Source organism: Rhipicephalus microplus, chromosome 6 (assembly GCF_043290135.1).
Source record: "Rhipicephalus microplus isolate Deutch F79 chromosome 6, USDA_Rmic, whole genome shotgun sequence".
In the NCBI taxonomy this organism is placed as follows: domain Eukaryota; kingdom Metazoa; phylum Arthropoda; class Arachnida; order Ixodida; family Ixodidae; genus Rhipicephalus; species Rhipicephalus microplus.
Window position 1 is genome coordinate 179,389,306 of NC_134705.1, and position 18,114 is coordinate 179,407,419.

The following is an 18,114-nucleotide window of genomic DNA, read 5'->3' on the forward strand; positions in this document are numbered from 1 at the left end:
TCGCTAGCTCGGACCCGGAGGTGCAACTAGCACTCCTGGACCACGTCCGGCAGGCGGCGCAAGCCAGTGGAGCCTTGGACATGGGGCCCCGCCCATCTAGCTCCTAAACCCCTTATTTTTCAACCCAATAAAGGTATTTATCTCTCTCTCTCTGCGCTACATGGCAGAATGTACCACGGTGGCGAGTCTGTGCTGCAATCAGCACGCCAACCAGCCGCCTCACAGAAGTGACGACACAGACCCAGCGGCTTCGGCTGTACACATTTCATTCGGCTTTTATTATTATTATTATTTACAACGCAGGCAGGAGGACGAGGGAGCACACACAAGGCGCGCGCGCCAATTGCGGTCCCGCGGTGCAATGCGGTAAGCACAAGGTCGACACAGGCGGACTGTCGACGCGGGTCCGATGGGACGGCGCGCTTCGGATGGGCGGGGGAAGGTGTGCGCGCGGCGCAGTTCATCCCTCTCAACAAAGGCCCGGGACCGGCCAGCAAGACGACAACGGCTGCCAACCGCCGTCCGGGCAGGAGGCGGCGGCATTCGCCAAACGGTCAGAATTTTTTTTCCCAAAACGGGACGGCAGCAGTGCCACCCCGATGACGCCGAGAGGTAGGCCTAGGTGTCGGCCGCCGCGGCGGCTGCACCCTTGCTGGTCAACTTGTACTCGTCTCCCAGGATGGTGGCTATCTCGCCCTGCATGAAGGCCCAGGGCACAGAGGAACCGACCAGCGGACACTTCTCGCCGCTCGGGCAGTAAACCTCGCTGCCCGAGGCCGCTCCCTGACTCTTGATGCTGTCCCGGGAGCACGGAAAGCAGAACTTGTGCTGGCCCACGGACGGGCACTGCACGAAATGCGTGTCCTCAAGTCGCTCCTGGCAGAGCGTGCACTTGAGCGTAGCGGCCGCGGCCGCTGCCGCAGCCGCCGCCGCAGACTCGGACGAGGTCGCGGCAGACGAGGACGATGACGACGTCGGCGCCGAGATGGCGCCGCAGTCGGGGTCTCCTCCCGCTCCCGCTGCTGCCACGGCGGCTGCGGCGGCGTGTCGCGACGACTTCTTGTGCGCCGCGGCCACCGAGGGCGGAGTCGCGGCCGGCGGAGACTGCCGCGGTGGACGTCCGGGAGTCGCCGCCACGCTGCTGCCCGTCGCCGAGTCCGCGGGCGCCACGCCGTTTCTGGGAGACGTCGGGGGCACCGCCTCGGCGACTGTGAGCAGGGCCGCCATGGGTCCCGGCGGCGCGCCGTTTTGCTGGGCGCCTCCGCTGTCCGGCGACTGGGCCGCGCGGCTGCTCAGCGGCGACAGCGAGCTCGCCGTCGAGCTCGGAGTGCTGCACACGCTCGGATAACCTGCGAAAAAGCACGCACCGACCAAGTTCAGTTAACGGGCACACATACTCAAAAGATAGGGACGACGGCCACAAAGACGCTCGCACACGAGCGCAACTTCAGCTGTGTACCAAGCAGCGCGGGAGCAGACGTTGCTAAGCGACATCGACGCCGTCTGCCGTACGCAACACTTCCGTGGTCACGTGTACCCCACTAGACTGCAACGAAGCGCGGATGAATCAAAGCACACCGTAAGCGCACCATTTACCTCGACAGAGCACGCGCGACTGGAGGTCTCCCTTGACACCACTTTTGTCATATGCAGTGTTATAATCAATCCATCAATCAATCTATGGTCAATCTATGGTCAATCTATGGTCCCATGTGGAAGCACATCGGACGAGCGGCAAATGATGCTGAATTGTGAGGATTTCCGAAACCCAGCATTTCGCCGACGCTGCACATAAAAGCCTTAGCACAGCGTAATTGAAGAACTTGATATTTTATTATTATTAAGTTCTTCAATTATGTTGTGCAAGGCTTTTATCACAATGACAAACTCACAATAGTGACACAAAGCCACCCTCCCCTTTATTTTTTTTCATATTTTTTTGGAGGCAGACATGTTTTTGACACCACCTGTCCATCTGCAAGCTGTCGTGCTAAGCCGCAGGGATCTCGCTCGGCTATACCCGACCTACATTCGCGTCACGCTTGCTTCTCTTACCATCTGCATAAACGGTTTCATCTTTCTAGGCTTCCCCTGGCGTTAATCTTTATAATCTTTTTTTGGGTCGCCATTCGTACGTCGCCTCAAGGCATCATCTCAATTTTGTTTCCACACTCTTATTTCTCGGCGTATCGACCCATAATTACGTCGCTATTAACACAAACGCCCCATTGTCACTTGTTTTAGCTCTCCCATATGCAATTACGACAACGACATATTTCGCATCGCGTTCGCAAGGCGCACGCATGAATCAGTCGACCCCGTTTACAGGGAACTGTAGCAGGCTATATAAACGCGTTAAATTTAGTTTGTTAAACCAAGTATTTCGATATACCCCAAAACTTGAGCAAGAAAAGTCGGTTTCGCCGCAAGAGCGAAGCAATCAATGCAATAGCAACAAGTTGGAGAGAGAGAGAGATGCAAGGGAAGGCAGGGAGGTTAACCATACGCACATCCGGTTTGCTACCCTGCACTGGGGAAGGGATAAAGGGGAGAAAAGAGGTTGCAGAGAGATGAGAAGGTACACACAATCACGAGCACACTCGGGGAGCGCACACAGTCTACAGGCGGACGCTCAGGTTGGTTGACTTTAGGTAAAGTAGCAGTGCTTTAGTTGCTTTCTGCGCAACTGAGGCAGATACCCAAGGTCCTAGTATATTCTGCACACAAAATGGTCCGGGGTCAAATTTATAACAAGTTGAAATGTTGTACGAAGGCTAGCGGCTAAATCGGTTTGGGTCCGATCTGGCGCAACTCTGCGAAACGTCGACATTAATTGCGGTCGTTCCAGTGGGCGATGCGAGCACAGCACGTACCAAGATAGCACGCAACCCTTAGATGAAGTTGGTTTGGTTACTCAGGGGGCACAAGTATGGGACGGGGTTGGAGGGAAAAAGAGAGAGAGTGTGTCCCGTTGTGTAAAAGGATGCCACGCTGAACAGCTGTCTCACTAAGATTCTAGTGTCGAAGGTGATCCCACGCCCACACACACGCACACTATACAGAGTTCATTATCATAACCGTGGCTTTGGAATATGCAAAGCATATTATTACATCATTGATGTCGAGAGTCTGACGAATTCTCATCAGGTCCGGACAAAACGTTGATGATAGCATCGACACCCATCAAGGCTAAAAATATAAAACCGAAGTTGACCGAGAGTGTGTTCGCGGAAACGACAGCGGTTACGTTTCCATTTTTGTTACTCATCCATCGATGTTTCGGTCAATACTTTGTTCTTTCAGTCGAAGCCCCGTGAAGTTAAAAACACCGATTTTTTTTTTTTTTCGAAACGAAGTTAATGCCAGACAAATCTCGGTGAGCAAGGGGCTGCTCTGAGCCAAGTGCACAAAATGCCGATTAAAGTACTTGGACACTAAATGCCATGCATTTTCCGTCAAGCGCCTTCCGATATCGATGTCATCATGACGTCGGGCCACAGTATCGATTGTGGTGACTCGATGGCGTCAAATGTCAAGAAACTGAAAATAGCCGCTTGTGCGTCACCGATACATCGGTGACGGATCTGCCGCGGAAATGTCACGCTATCTCGCTCGAACACGTGACGGGAAGAATCTCATACCGTGTCGTGACGTCAGAGAACAATAGGAAGCGAAACTATAGCGATTCTTGAAATCGCAGTGTAACGAATTGTCGAGGGCGCACTCGCACTTACTTGAGTGCTTTTGCTTTCCGTTTGGCTCCCAAGAAAACAACTGAACATTTTCGTGTCAGTGTCCTTTGAAGCTGGCACACCAGTTCGCGACAAAAGCAATGCGTCAGAGGGCTAAGGGATAAAACAACAATTCAAAGGAACAGTGTGTCCCTTCCCTCGCTTAGATTTGTTTTTTCTCCTGTCGATCTGTTAGCAACAATGAGCTTCATACAAGGTCGACCAGTACTTCAGTGTCGAGACATCTCGCTAGTATCCAATAGCTTGTAGCTGAATACGTTTTCCACGAAATTCACAGATAAAAAATTGTTTATTTACGTACGTCACCATCGCAGGTACGTGTCGTATAAGGCATACATATTTTTTTACTACGCTCCACCGAAGCTGAAGACGTGTGAAGGTTGTGCGGGGCTTGAATACCAATAAGGCGTTTTCCCCCAAACGTGGATGACCTCGTTCGTATATTGGTATACGTGCGTTTGTCATGGCAGACTTGTTTCGTAAACCGGCCGTTCAATGTATTACGCGTTGCGGCGTCGTTGTCAGCCGTAGCTATCGTTTGCACGTATTTGCGCAGGTGGACGTTATCGTCATGAATATATCGCTATCCTGCTCATCGAAAAGTTATTCAAATTTTTATTACCTACCCCCCCCCCCCTTTTTTTTTTGTTCTACTGGTCAACAAGCGCCACGATACCTCGAATTGTGACGGAAGGCGGATGGACTTACAACTGTGGCGTACGATATCCACTATGTTATTATCAATCGTATCGACGTTCAAGGGGTATTGTCGTCGTAAGCGTCGTCATAGCCGTCGTCGTCACGTTCCGTTTAACACACCGGTCAAGCGAAGGCGCATAAGGTGATTGATATGTGGGGTTTAACGTACCAAAACCACCATATGATTATGAGAGACGCCGTAGTGGAGGGCTCCGGAAATTTTGACCACCTGAGTTTCTTTAACGTGCACCCAAATCTTCGAACACAGACCTATCTAGAGCATTTCCGCCTCCATCGGAAATGCAGCCGCCGCAGCCGGGATTTGAACCCGCGCCCTGCGGGTCAGCAGCCGAGTACCTTAGCCACTAGACCACCGCGGCGGGGCAAGGCGCATAAGGTAGCGCCGGTGGAAAGGGGGGGGGGGGGGGCTGCATCTCTCGGGCAGAACCGAATTTATGACACAAAAAAAAAAAGGTTACAATAGACTTGTTATAAACCGAGTCTTGCCGACAGGTATCGGAGTATGAATGTCCTTTTAACGATGTTTCATGAACTGTTATAAAAACTTGACATTGCCTGCTTCATTGTTTCAAAATCGTCTTCATGCGTGCAAATTACTGCTCCTTGTGTTGAGCGCTTTACAGACTGGCACGGGTTACGCTGCTTTATCAGGCATATGAGGGGGAGGGGCTTGCTATCCTTTTTGCGGCACCGTATGCGGCGCTTCGCTGCTGCTACTAGAAGTTAATTTATTCAACCAGTACGCAAGTCACACAACGCTGCTATACACACACATTAAGGTAACGACGTGTAAAAGGATGCTACGCTGAACAGCTGTTTCACTCAGATTATAGTGTCGAAGACAATCCTACACCTCCCCCCCCCCCCTTCCACACACATTCCATTGCGCAGGCCACTGCGCATCTGTTTTTAGACTCGATCGCAAGAGACTGCTCGGTCGAAGCGATGAACCGCGCATACGAAAATGATTCATTGGCTCTATTGTTGCTCTCCTTTCGAGAAAGCTGCAGCCGTTAATATAGAAAGAGTCAGCTCCGCCCACAGCTATGGCTGTGACTCCCATAATGTTCCGTCCAATAGAGCTTACTCATTTTTGTGACGTCAACCGTTTCTGAAGCATCTCCGAGGGGTTCGATTTTGCCGTACAGGTCCTTGTATGCGTCGCTAGTTGGAGATAGGAAACCCGAATCGTCACGGTAAATTTCGTCAGGGATTTTGACAACGGAATGTTTAAAAGTCGTAACGAAGAACCTGTAGCAATATTCAAAGTTATGATGATGATGACGAGTAGTTTTTAATGGCGCAAGGGCCGATTGATGGCTAAAGAGCGCCATTTCAGTTGACTAGAGATATGAACAACGATATGATGCGTGGCTGTAAAGGGGCCTCAAAATTCCTCGCGCTGACGCGGGTTAAAAAACATGGAAGCAATAAAATCATGACAGTGGCGTGAGATATGTGTAGTGAAAGTGGATGGCAAAATGTCAAGATAATAAAAACCATGATAAAGATGTAATATTCAAAGTTATTAGTTTACATTACGCGAGCGGGGGAACCAGCCAAGTATATACCGACTCGGCCAAGTATGTACCGACTCGGGAAGTACTATTGGAACAGCAGCTATACACGAAAGTATTTCGTAGCTGAGGCTGAAGGGCGCCACGTTTCCGTGTCTCGTGACAGAGAACGTCACCGAGCCAAGCTATTTCGATCGAAGTTCATGACGACTCGCAGATTTCGGTGGCGGCATCGCGCGGGGGAAACCCAAAGTTGGGAAAAGCGTGCGGAAGTGCGACGACACTCGAGAGTGCGCCAGTCACGCGCGTCTTCGTGCGCAGTTTTTCAAAAAAAAAAAAAAATAAACTGCACTTCCGGTCGTGGGCTTGTCGACGATCGGTCGTTCCTGATGTGAACAAGTTGAACAAGTCTGATCTTTATACGAGAGGTCGCTTGCCATTTCACGTATAGCACACATTTCAGTGCTGTTTGGACGCCCCGCCGTGGTGGTCTAGTGTCTAAAGTACTCGGCTGCTGACCCACATAGGTCGCGGGTTCGAATCCCGGCTGCGGCGGCTGCATTTCCGGTGGAGGCGGAAATGTTGTAGGCCCGTGTGCTCAGATTTGGGTGCACGTTAAAGAACCCCAGGTGGTCGAAATTTCCGGAGCCCTCCACTACGGCGTCTCTCATAATCATATGGTGGTTTTGGGACGTTAAACCCCACATATCAATCAGTGCTGTTTGGACATAAACGCAGGAACATCATCGTTGCAGCTGTTGCAAATGGTGAGCAACCGCCGAGATGAAACGTTCAACTTCCGGCTCGGAGGAAGGAAACCGGAAGGAACACTGCGCCACGCGATGTAAAGTGCAGTTTGCAGTCTCGCAAATGAATGAAAAGTGGTACGTCAGACATGCAACCCCATATAAAGCTTCGTTTGCTCCCACTGTCCCGATAAGCTCCCGATATCTCTCGTTACTATTATAACTTCGCTTGCTCCCACTGTCTTGGTAAGCTCCCGATATCTCTTGTTACTATTATTACTCTCAGACGCGAAGCAGCTCTTTGATTAGCTTGTGTAACGCTGTCCCTCCGTACACCCCTACCGCGCATGCTCGCGTTTCGTGCCGGCCCAGGAAGACACCCACAAAACTGTCGCTCCCCTCCGCCTCTCTCGCCTTGCAAAGGCCGACGCAGGCAGCGTCTGCTTGTAAAAAACACCCCGACCGCTCGCTCTGCACAACCGTCCACTAATGTCCCTAGATAGGGACCTTACCGTTCACTGGCCAGGATCGCGCGTTCGGAATTCAGTCAAGGGCGTCTTTACTTGGCTTTCGCTTGCAGAGCGCCAGCGGTCGACGTCGCAGCCAGTGTAAGCGTCAGTGCCCGCTGCTTCGCGTCTACACGTGGTTCCCTTTGGCAAGAGATGGTCAAAGTTTTTACATTTGCAGTTATCAGTATACTAGCGGTTCGTGTGTACAAACCAATAATATCGTTGAAAACGAGTCCACACTGTTTATAAAGACATTCCTTGTAGACCACGCTTCCGCACCCACCAGTGCTCCCAGAGCGGCGTTTCACTATTGCCCACCCCGAATCTGCCCAACGGTGTCAATACCGCGTGTCAATACCAACATCGCGTTGCAATGGAGCAAACTCCATTGCAACGCGATGGTCGATCTTGGGCGGCGAAAGTATGGAAAGGAAACTCGCGTTGCGTTCGAGTAAATACGGTAATACCTCAGCGGCTATGCTTTTAGAGCAATAGTGCTGAGTTCCGGGACGAAGGTTGGATAGATAACCCATCAAGACGGCTTCACTTCGATGAAGACGGACGAAACGAAGAACCCTTGTATTCTTGGTGGGTACACGTTAGAACGAACACACACACACACACACACACACGCACACAAAAGCACAATCGTTGGTATAAAGAACTAATCGGAAATACTCTAACACGACGAATCTCGTAAGAATGCGGCTTTGAATGTATTTTGTTTATTTGCCCCCCCCCCCCCCTGCACGCGCCGAAGAATAGTAAAAAACTTTATACGTTGAGTGATTGCGGAGTTTAACGCCCCAAAACCACCGTTTGATAACGTTGGCTACACACTGGATCAACGAAACTGACTGACACTTGGTATGCTAACTTTCCAGCTGCCTAGGAATACAATGTACATTTGTTTACCGATAAAAAAGACCACGCAGGCTTTGGCAGACACCATCAAGACCTATGACGTGTGTTACGGTGACTTGTGTAGGAATTTCGAGGTAGCATCTCCCCCTCCCCGCATTTTTCTCTTTTCGAACGTCCAGAACTCTCTCAAGCGTCTCCTCGCGCACGTGCATTCGGTGAACAGCGACTTATTACTACAACGAAAAAAGAAAAATGGTTTTTAAAGGCGAAGTTCCTTATGGTCTAGGGCAGCCTATTCTTCCGGCGTAGCCAGCACAGCATAAGAAAGAAAGAAAGAAGAAAAGAAGAAAGAAAGAAGGAAAGAAAGACAGACAGAGACAGACAGACAGACAGACAGACAGATAGATAGATAGATAGATAGATAGATAGATAGATAGATAGATAGATAGATAGATAGATAGATAGATAGATAGAGATAGCAGACAGGCAGAGGCAGAGTCCGACGGACGGATGCTTTTTGCTTCACTCATAATTTATTCCGTGGATATGCCCCCCCCCCCCTCTTTTTTTTTCTTGTGTCCCCATATAGTGAACTAGATGTTGGCTCTAGTTCACTATACAGGCATCCCTGTAAAACAATGCACCTTCACAGTGCTCCAGCGTCACCCTTTGCACGTCCTTCGAAATCAGACCGAGAGTTCATCCCGCTATACACATCCAAATGCGATTACATCGGACCGGTTTTACACACGCTCATCATCGACCTTCGGACGGATATCGCGACGGACAAGCCGGAACCTGTCCCGTGGCTCTCGCGCTATCTCTCCGCACGCCACTGACTCGCATCACGTAACTTACGGCGGCGCACAGCTGCGCATGCAGATGACAACCAAGGATGATGGTTGGTTGATTGATTGATTGATTGATATGTGGGATTTAACGTCCCAAAACCACCATATGATTATGAGAGACGCCGTAGTGGAGGACTCCAAGGATGACGGAGACAACAATGCACGGTGTACGAAAACAATCCCGCCCCGCCGCGGTGGTCTAGTGGCTAAGGTACTCGGCTGCTGACCAGCAGGTCGCGGGTTCGAATCCCCGCCGCGGCGGCTGCATTTCCGATGGAGGCGGAAATGTTGTATAGGGCCCGTGTGCTCAGATTTGGGTGCCCGTTAAAGAACCCCCCCAGGTGGTAGGAGTTTCCGGAGCCCTCCACTACGGCGTCTCTCATAATCATATGGTGGTTTCGAAACTTTAAACCCCAAATATCAATCAATCGAAACAATCGTGACGACGCGGCCTATACCACAAAAAAGAAAAGGAGAAGGGGGGGGTGGGCGCACAAGACATTGCTCCACCGATAAATTCGGAGGTGTAACGTACAGTAAGTACGTGCCAAAACAAAGGTACGACTCACGGCGTAGGGGGGGGGGGGGGGTAGTTTCGGGTTTGTTTTGACCACCTGCAGTGCTTCAGAAGTGAAATATCAGATAACGGTAGCAGTAATGACGATAACGATACTACTACTACTACTACTAATAATAATAATAATCATAATAATAATAATAATTGTGGTTTCACAGTCACGCCGTAGTGGAGGGCTCCACAAATTTCGGCATATTCCTGTTCCGTTAACGTGCTTCGACAATCGCGCAGCGCACGGCCCTCCACCAGCATTTCGGTTCTATCGCAATGCGACGGGCCGGAATCGAACCCGCGACCTTCGGGCCGGCGGCTCATTCGTCAATATAAACCCAAAATAATTCTAGCTGCTACATCAGGGCGGAGCTCGCACGGGAACCTCAAGGTATCGTCGTTACTACACGCTCTGTCTTTTCATTCATTTCATTTCATTTTATTACCTTAAAGATCCCCAGGGGGACATTACATAAGGGGTGTGGTTACAAAAAACGTTCAAAAAAGCCATGAATTAGCTTGAAAAATGGCTTGTGACGCTATGCATAAATGTTGATGGACAGGTGATTGCTGCAATATGGTGGGGGAGGTCATTCCAGTCTTTCGCGCGCTTTACGATTTACCAACCCTCTTCCTCGGTGAAAAAAAAAAATATTTTTTTTTTTTTGAATAGCGTGACAACAGTCTCTCCTCCCCGCCCGGGAGTCGAGCCCTCAACCACGACGGGTGCGAAGGACGCGTAGTAACAGTCGTGAAATGGGACGCCACGGTAACGACGGCTGAATTACAAAGAACTCTTCAGTGAATGCGATCGAACAAGCGCGACCACAGAGACTTAAGTTTGCACTGAAACTCACGTTCGAGATAACGCAAGCATAACTTTCCGGTTTTTCTTGTTTGCACCGAGTACGGTACGAGCCAACCGTTTAAAGAAAAAAGATATAGATGGAGGGAGAGGCACAGAAAGCTCCGCTTAAAAAAGAAAACCAAAGAGAGAAAAAAAAAAACGAGGGGTCAACATTATTTACCCCTTATAGAGTGTAAACACGACTTCTACGAACGCGGCGACAACGTACCGAACTGATGAGCAAACAAAGCACGATGTCTTGAAGAAAACATTTAACGTCAACGGATGCGCTTGAAAATAACTTGGAGCAGCCCAGTCAGTACAGACGCGCCGGACAACGACTTTCACATCTACAAGCTTCTTGTTTAAGCTTCAAGTATGGGCGTATAAAAAAAAGAATGGAAAAAAAAATTGCGACGTGCCGGGAGACACGGTCTCTCCGTTTTGGCCCCTAGGTGGGAGCCCATCCCAGCAATCTGCCGGAAACTATTGAAGCCTACATCTCTCCCCCTCTGTCTCTCTCTCCAATAAGGCCGCACAGCATACACAAACTACCGGCGGGATTTTCGCAGCTAGTTGCACGAAGTTTAGCGTGGCCCCGCCGCGGTGGTCTAGTGGCTAAGGTACTCGGCTGCTGACCCGCAGGGCGCGGGTTCGAATCCCGGCTGCATTTCCGATGGAGGCGGAAATGTTGTAGGCCCGTGTACTCAGATTTGGGTGCACGTTAAAGAAACCCAGGTGGTCTAAATTTCCGGAGCCCCCCCACTATACGGCGTCTCTCATAATCATGTAGTGGTTTTGGGACGTTAAACCCCACATATCAATCAATCAAATCGAAGTTTAGCGTGGTTATCATGTTCGCTTACGTTTATTATCAGTACGTCCCGACCCCGTGCATGTACTGTACCGCAACGCCCACTCACGATTCATTCCGGACAGTAGATGCGGCATGTGACACCTTGGACACACTTATCTCGCGAGAACATAGCTTATCAGCAAGATAGCGGATGCTTACGCAGAGGAAGCACGGCGTTAAGAGAGCAGCCTGTCGCAAGGACAAGGCGGGCGCTATCGACATCATCCAGCAAAACTTTTCAAAGCGCACTCGACTAAGCTCCGAGTGTGTTCTTAGATCGATTTGTCGCCTAAGGGCACCCAACACCTCGAGGGCTGAACCCGAAGGTCGCACGGTCGAAGGCAACGTTCCGTTTGGCGTTGCATAAGTCTGTTGCCAGACTCGGCGGATAAACTTGCCCCCTGTACCTCTGCCTTTCCCGCGAGGACTCTGTGTCATCCGCGGTGGATTTCGCCAGTGCGACGTTGGCCGCTTTAATTAATGGAACGACCGTACAACGCGCTTTGCACAATTCGGGGCGCGTTCTCTTGCTGTGCGCGCAGTTTGCAAGCACGAGGCGCGGCTCGATCGTGTCTCAGAATTGGGGAACGAACGGCGCAACAACGCGCTTAAGTACACGCTCGAGGGGAACCAACTAACTTTGTGCGCCGCGTTTCGATACATGTCGAAGTCGTGTCGCCGAAGCACGGAATTATCTCCGTAGCTGTACGTACCTGGTAGACTACGCACAACGACACATTTTTGAGGTGAACTGAATTAAGTCGCAGCTGGCGGTGCTCTTCCATTTTCTGATCGTGTGCCCGAAGCAGGGAGTACAGCTCTCTGCACAGCTGATCGTGCCGCGTCGACCACGGGAACGCCATGCACCCCCCTGGCTGTGTCAGCACAATACACATCGCTACAATACAAATGCACCAATTAAAGGCGAATGATTCGTACGGTGCGGTGTCGTACAAGGGCCCGCGCATTTTTATTCATTTATTTATTACAAGTACCTACATCGCCCATTGGGCATTGTTGTAGGGGGGTTACAGTAGAAGATAGAATACAAAACAGCAAAATTAAAAGCAAATAAGTCGTGCATTACAGTATACAGGAGAAAACAACACTTGTAGTACAGCATTAGAACAAAAGTACAAAACACAGTTTTGGGCATGCTGTGCGTGTCCACGAAGGAAGCCGAGGAGGCTGGTTCGAGGTCGACAACAGGGATGCGGCCAGCCTCGGCCGTGTACTACCAGTGCATAACCCAGCATTGCCAACGGGAGGGCCGCTAAACCTCGACTGGCACATCGTGAACCACATGTTTGTACAGTTTGGCCAAATCCTTGGCTATCGTGCATGCTTGGCAGTTTTTAGGGGGGGCGAAGCTCCTTATGTCGTGGCTTGTGCGTCCCTCGTAGTACGTAACCACCAGTGGCACCTACCCGAAACAGCGGTTTTTACAATGTCTGCTGGATATATGTAGAATACGTGATGAAAAGATGTGAAATGGCTGTGCTTGGGGTTTCTCTAGACATATGGACGGACGAACGGACTGACACACGCACGGACGAATGGACAGACAGAGGGGCGCACGGACGGATGGACGGACAGAGGGATGGCCGCAAAAAGAGATGGACGGACAGACAGACGAATGAACAAACGGACGGATGCACCAAGGTTCACACATATAGGCGGACGCAAGAACGGATGGACAGACAGACTGACGAACGCTGCGCCCCACCAATCATCATTCACTCCGTGGATATGCTGTGATTTTTTCTCCATACCTTTGCCATGCGACTGAATAAAGTTTCGGGCGCATGTCCACGAAGAAATTTTTTTTGTAACTTCGTTCCACAATATGGCGCTGGCAGAAAACAAAAAAAATGTTGCCGCTGCGCACAGTACCTAAAGTTTTGGCCGACTGTACTGCAAACTTCATCGACGCTGTAACAGGCGCCAACTCACAACGCACCGAGTGCAGGCAGCCGCCCCGGTTCGCCGGGCGTGGTCTCGTCTACAGGTACGGGCGAGACCCAGGCTTCGTTTACTCTCTCTATATACACACTAGTCTTAACGATACGAATTGTGCCGACACAGCGAGGGGCCAATAGCGTCCCCGTCGTCGCGCGTGATCAGCTGCGCAGAGAGACCCTGCTTCTAAGACACGATTGAGCACGGCCGGTCTGCGCTACACCGCCTGCTGCGACTCTATTCAGTTTCCCCAGAAAAAAACGCGCGTCGTTGTGCTGCGCAGTCGATTAGGTATGCACAGCTGCCGACATATTCCGCGCTTCGGCGACACGAGTCCCACGTAGTGAAGCCGCGGAGCACTAATTCAGTTTCCCCATGAGCGCGTGTGTACTCGTGCGCGTCGTTCATTCCCAAATTCTGAGACACGACCGAGTCCGACTTCTGCAAAGCGCGTTTCACTTCGTTAACTAAAAAACGGCCAACGTCGCACTCGGCGAAATTCACCGCGGACGACACAGAGAACTCGCGGGAAAGGCACAGCTTGCAGGGGCAAATTTACCCGTCGGATCTGGCGGCAGTCTGGCAACGCTGACCCCCAAATCTGGCAACAGACGTATGCAACGCCAAACAGAACCTTGCCTCCTACACCGTGCTCCGATCGAATCCAGGCCGAATTTCGATTGATGCGAAATGTTAGAGGCGAGTACTTCCGGTGCACACGGCGCCCCTCACAGTCAATATTACTAAAGCCATATGGTGGCTTTTGTACGATATCGGAGCGTATTGGCGAACACTACTGGCGATGCCCGCAACTAGCGTGGCCTCCGAGACGGCTAACGGCGGGCGACAGCAGCTCTGGAAGCCACACAGACTTTCCCGCTCATGGCTAGCGCTCGTACGCACCCCGCTGGCTTTAGCAGACGCAGCGTTAAGAGCGCACGTCACCGCGCACTCTTCCAGTAAGCGCGAAGTGAAACGACCAATTAAAGTGACACAATTTGTCGTAATCAGCGGCAGAACTGTTTAAATACCAGACGCTAAGAGGATGGGCACCGTACTGACATTTTGCTCAAGCGTTTCCGGGACAAACACAGCGCAAAAAAAAAAAAAAAGGCGAAGGAAACGCGATACACTGCACGAGCACTACATTACGCACTGGAAACGAGCGCTCGCCCAATCTGTCGAGTTTCCTTCGCATTTTAGCGCCGCGCTTCCCCGGCTAAGCACGTTACAAGACCGCGCAAATCGAAGTTCACAGCTAAGCCGCGACCACGGTGTATTCCAACACAGCGTCTTCGGTGCACGGCGTCCTTTCCAGCTCTCCGAACAACTAGTAAGGAACAATACTACCTACCTCTTCACAAAACCATAACCACACCGAACGCACTTCGCCGTTTCAGGAGGTTCGGTGTAGTTTGCTTTACTGGCATACCGGAAGACTCGAACAAGCTTAACTAAATTACTTCTGCGTTGACAATATTCAGCGGACAGAGAGAATTCAACCCGGGGCAATGATCAGGACAACACATGACAGCTGTTGCCCAGTGCAGTGTTTTCGCTGCCGTGTTAAATCCGCGCTATGCCCCGCCGCGGTGGTCTAGTGATTAAGGTACTCGGTTGCTGACCCGCAGGTCGCGGGATCGAATCCCGGCTGCGGCGACTGCATTTCCGATAAAGGCGGAAATGTTGTAGGCCCGTGTGCTCAGATTCGGGTGCACGTTAAAGAACCCCAGGTGGCCGAAATTTCCGGAGCCCTCCACTGCTGCGGCATCTCTCATATCGTGGTTTTGGGACGTTAAACCCCACAAATCAATCCACGCTATCCAGTTACGACCGAGAACTTCATTTTTGCCATCCATGCACTGAGGCGTAACCATAGGTATAGTTTCGGAAACGGTAATGGGACAGCGCTTCCTAGGCGCACGCACATTATCCTTTTCCTCGCCCTTATGTAACTAGCCGAGAAGAACCAAGCGACTACTTAATAGCCAACCCTGGTCACGCGCAACTACTCGCCTCGGGACGTATACACGGCGAGCCAGGAAACGGCCGCAAGAATGTCCATTCGGAATAACAAACTCGGCGTCGACAAAAAAAAAAAAGTAAAGCTCGCCACGAGCGACGCGGTCGAAGCTGCGGTGACACGGACCAACCGGCTGCCTGTCCTTGCAACAGCGGAATCTTTATTAATTTCTTTTCTCTCTCTTATCCCCCTCTCACTGTACGCGATAGATTGAGAGAGATGCCACAAGGCAACCGAGCGCGACCGCTGGCTGGAGTGACGGCGGCGTTCAACGTCACCCCCTTGCGAAGAGGCCTGCCCCACCAACTGCACAAACGAATGGCGGAGGACAGCGGCGTTCACTCAATCGACGAGGCAAACGGAAGAGAGAGAGAGAGAAAAGAGAGAGTGGTGCAGTCAAAGCGTGCTGTGATGTCGAGCGCACGGCCGGCCCAGTGACGTAAGCGCGGCGCAAAACAAAAAAAGACAAACAAGAGAACGCGGTCGTTCGACAACTTGCCGTCGCGCTTCTCCCTCCCTCCCTGCACGAAACCGACGTGTATTCTTCTCGCGCCACACTCTGCGTCCGGCGGCAAACGAGAAAACGATCGCTCCTTGTTTATCTCTCGCCGCGTCGACGTTATTTTGCGTCGTCGTCGTCCCGACCGTGCGGCTAAACTCGATCTTATCTAACCGCTCTCAGCGGTGCCAGAGCCCCCGATAAGGACGCGCGTCCCATCGGGGCAAAAAATAAACCCGCTACCGGATAGGCCTAATCGTACACACGGAGCAAACAAGCTCCTCCTCGCTTGCAGCGAGTTTCCATCGAGCGAAACAGCAGACAGAACCGCCTCGGAGGGCGCTGAGGACTTCGAGGTACACGTCACGTTCGCCATGTCCTCGGCGTCGCAGCACGCTTTCTACGGCAGGGCCGCCTTTCGCGCCCGGATCGATGCGCGCACCACCCATCGTTACGGCGGCCGCATCTGCCGGCACCCCCCTACGCGCCCCCGGTAACTTGGGGCCGGTCCATACCCCGGCTCGCGCGAGCTGCTACGCCGGAACGGCTACGTCACCAGCGCACCGTCGCTATGACGTAAGCGAGCCCGGCGACCTGCCACCTAGGGCTTCGTAGGGTGGTGTGAAGGGGGGAGGAAGCGAGAAAAAAAATCCACGCGCCGCCGCCGCCGCTCCGGGCGAGGAAAGCGATGGCGCCAGCACTTTTTTTTCAAACGCTCACCTGACGCATTCTTGAGCGACGTAGCGGCGTCGAATGAGTACACTCGTCCCACCATCTCTTTCTTGTAGCGCACGTCGAACGGCACCCCCATTACGGCGGTGGGCAGCGACTCGCCGCGCGTGAGCGGGGGTCGCGGCGGCACAGCTTCGTCGAGTGCTTGCAGAGCGGCGGCCCGCTTGTTGGACGGCTCGGGCGGATCGTCGTCGTCTCGCTCGCGCTTGCACGGCACGACGCCGGAAGCCTGTGCGGCCCTCGGGTCGGCACCACGCATACGCTGGCTGTACTCGAGCATGGCGTTGCGACGCTCGAAACGGTCCATCACGGGTGCCATGGGCGCCGGAGCGTTCGGCGCCGCTGCACGATGCTGCTGCTGCGGCGGCGGCACCACTTCGGGCGGCGCTCCGTTCAATCCTTTGTAGAGGGGTCGCGCTACGGCCTCGGGAAATCCGTGGGCCCGCTTCATCTGGCGCGCGGTCTCCAACACGACCTCGATCCGGTCAGCGCCTTCGTAGTTGACGCAGCCTCGGCACACTGGCTCCGAGAAATCGTGCAGCATGGCCCACGGCATGCGGGGCAGGTCGCACAGGTAGCAGTGCTGGCGGTGACTCCGAGACATGAGCGCCGACATCTTGACCATGGGCTTACTATACACTTTCTTCAGGGGGCACGGCAGACGACCAGCGGTCGCCCCCAAACACAGCCTTTGTAGCACAGCGGTGAAGCGGCGGACGCTCCGAGCAGCAAAACAAACCCGGCGCAGCAAAATGGTGCCCGCTCGCGAAGCTTGAGGGGCGCGTTCTGCGCATGCGCCGACCCAGTCGCGAGCACAACGAGGAAAGGCGGCACGCACGCTGACTGCCGCTCACGTCATCGCTTCAGCTGAGACGACGTCACCCGCACGCCGAAAGCGCAACGTCGCGCGCCGCCTCCCTGGCGTTCACTCGGCGTGGACTCTCCCTGCCCTGTCTCCGCGCGCCTGACCTAGGCCGAGCTGCGCGCATTCCGCCTTTTTGAGGGGAGGTCGGCTGGTCTCTTGCTGAGGCGCGCAACCCCGATATAGCTGGCGTCTGCCATGTCTGAAATTCGTGCTCCCGCGTTCGCATGGCGTTTTCGCTTTATCCTTATCGCAGAAGAACGCGTCGACACGAGTGTTGTCGCGCTCCAGGAGACTAGCTCCGTTGTTCCGAGGCAAACTTGCATTTACACAGCTCTCGGTAGTCGCGTCGCGCGCTGGTGCTTCTTCCTGTTCCCTAAGGTCGCCGCTTGTGCGATGCTTTTGTTTTGCTTCGCGCGCCATGTGCCGCTTGTTCTTCCCGGGCGCCTTGCCAAGCACTGACGTACGCCTTGCGGCTTCCGCGGGCGTATCCCGCTCGTAGGGGCGGCCGCTTTTAGTTTGCGTCGTCCTATTGGGAACCCTTTCCCGGTCGTGGCCTTTGATCCCGACTCGTACGAGACGGCGCAGCAGCGCTCGGCGCAAGTGCCAGTTGATGCGCGCCGGGGAGTCGATACCCGTTTGCCTCGCTCCACTCGCTTCGCGAGCTTTTTTTGTTCATAATTTGAAAAACTTATCCTGTTCTTCGCCTCGGTGCTTGTGCAAGCGATTGAGTTTTCGCAGCTCTCTCGACCTCGATGAAAGTTCTGGCAGGGTTTGGCCGGCTTTCCCGCCTCTGGCGAGTCAACCAT

At 52.7% G+C, this 18,114-nt stretch overlaps 1 protein-coding gene across 1 annotated transcript; it reads right to left on the minus strand.

Annotated features, from left to right (window-relative positions):
- Positions 1-249: 249 nt before the first annotated feature.
- Positions 250-17,215, minus strand: LOC142765706 (interferon regulatory factor 2-binding protein 2-A-like). The gene is made up of 2 exons (XM_075867160.1): positions 16,432-17,215; positions 250-1,349 (listed from the first exon to the last, which is right to left on the minus strand). The coding sequence occupies exons 1-2, from the start codon at positions 17,066-17,068 to the stop codon at positions 619-621; spliced, it is 1,368 nt and encodes a 455-aa protein (XP_075723275.1). The 5' UTR covers positions 17,069-17,215; the 3' UTR covers positions 250-618.
- Between the last annotated feature and the right edge of the window lie 899 nt (positions 17,216-18,114).

What these genes read in the sequence shown, in the direction of transcription:
- LOC142765706 (XM_075867160.1), bottom strand. Translation starts at nt 17,068, where the DNA reads ATGGTCAAGATGTCGGCGCTCATGTCTCGGAGTCACCGCCAGCACTGC. An exon ending in GTCGCTCAAGAATGCGTCAG is followed by an intron (nt 1,350 to 16,431) that starts GTGAGCGTTTGA and finishes GCTTTTTCGCAG; the next exon opens with GTTATCCGAGCGTGTGCAGC.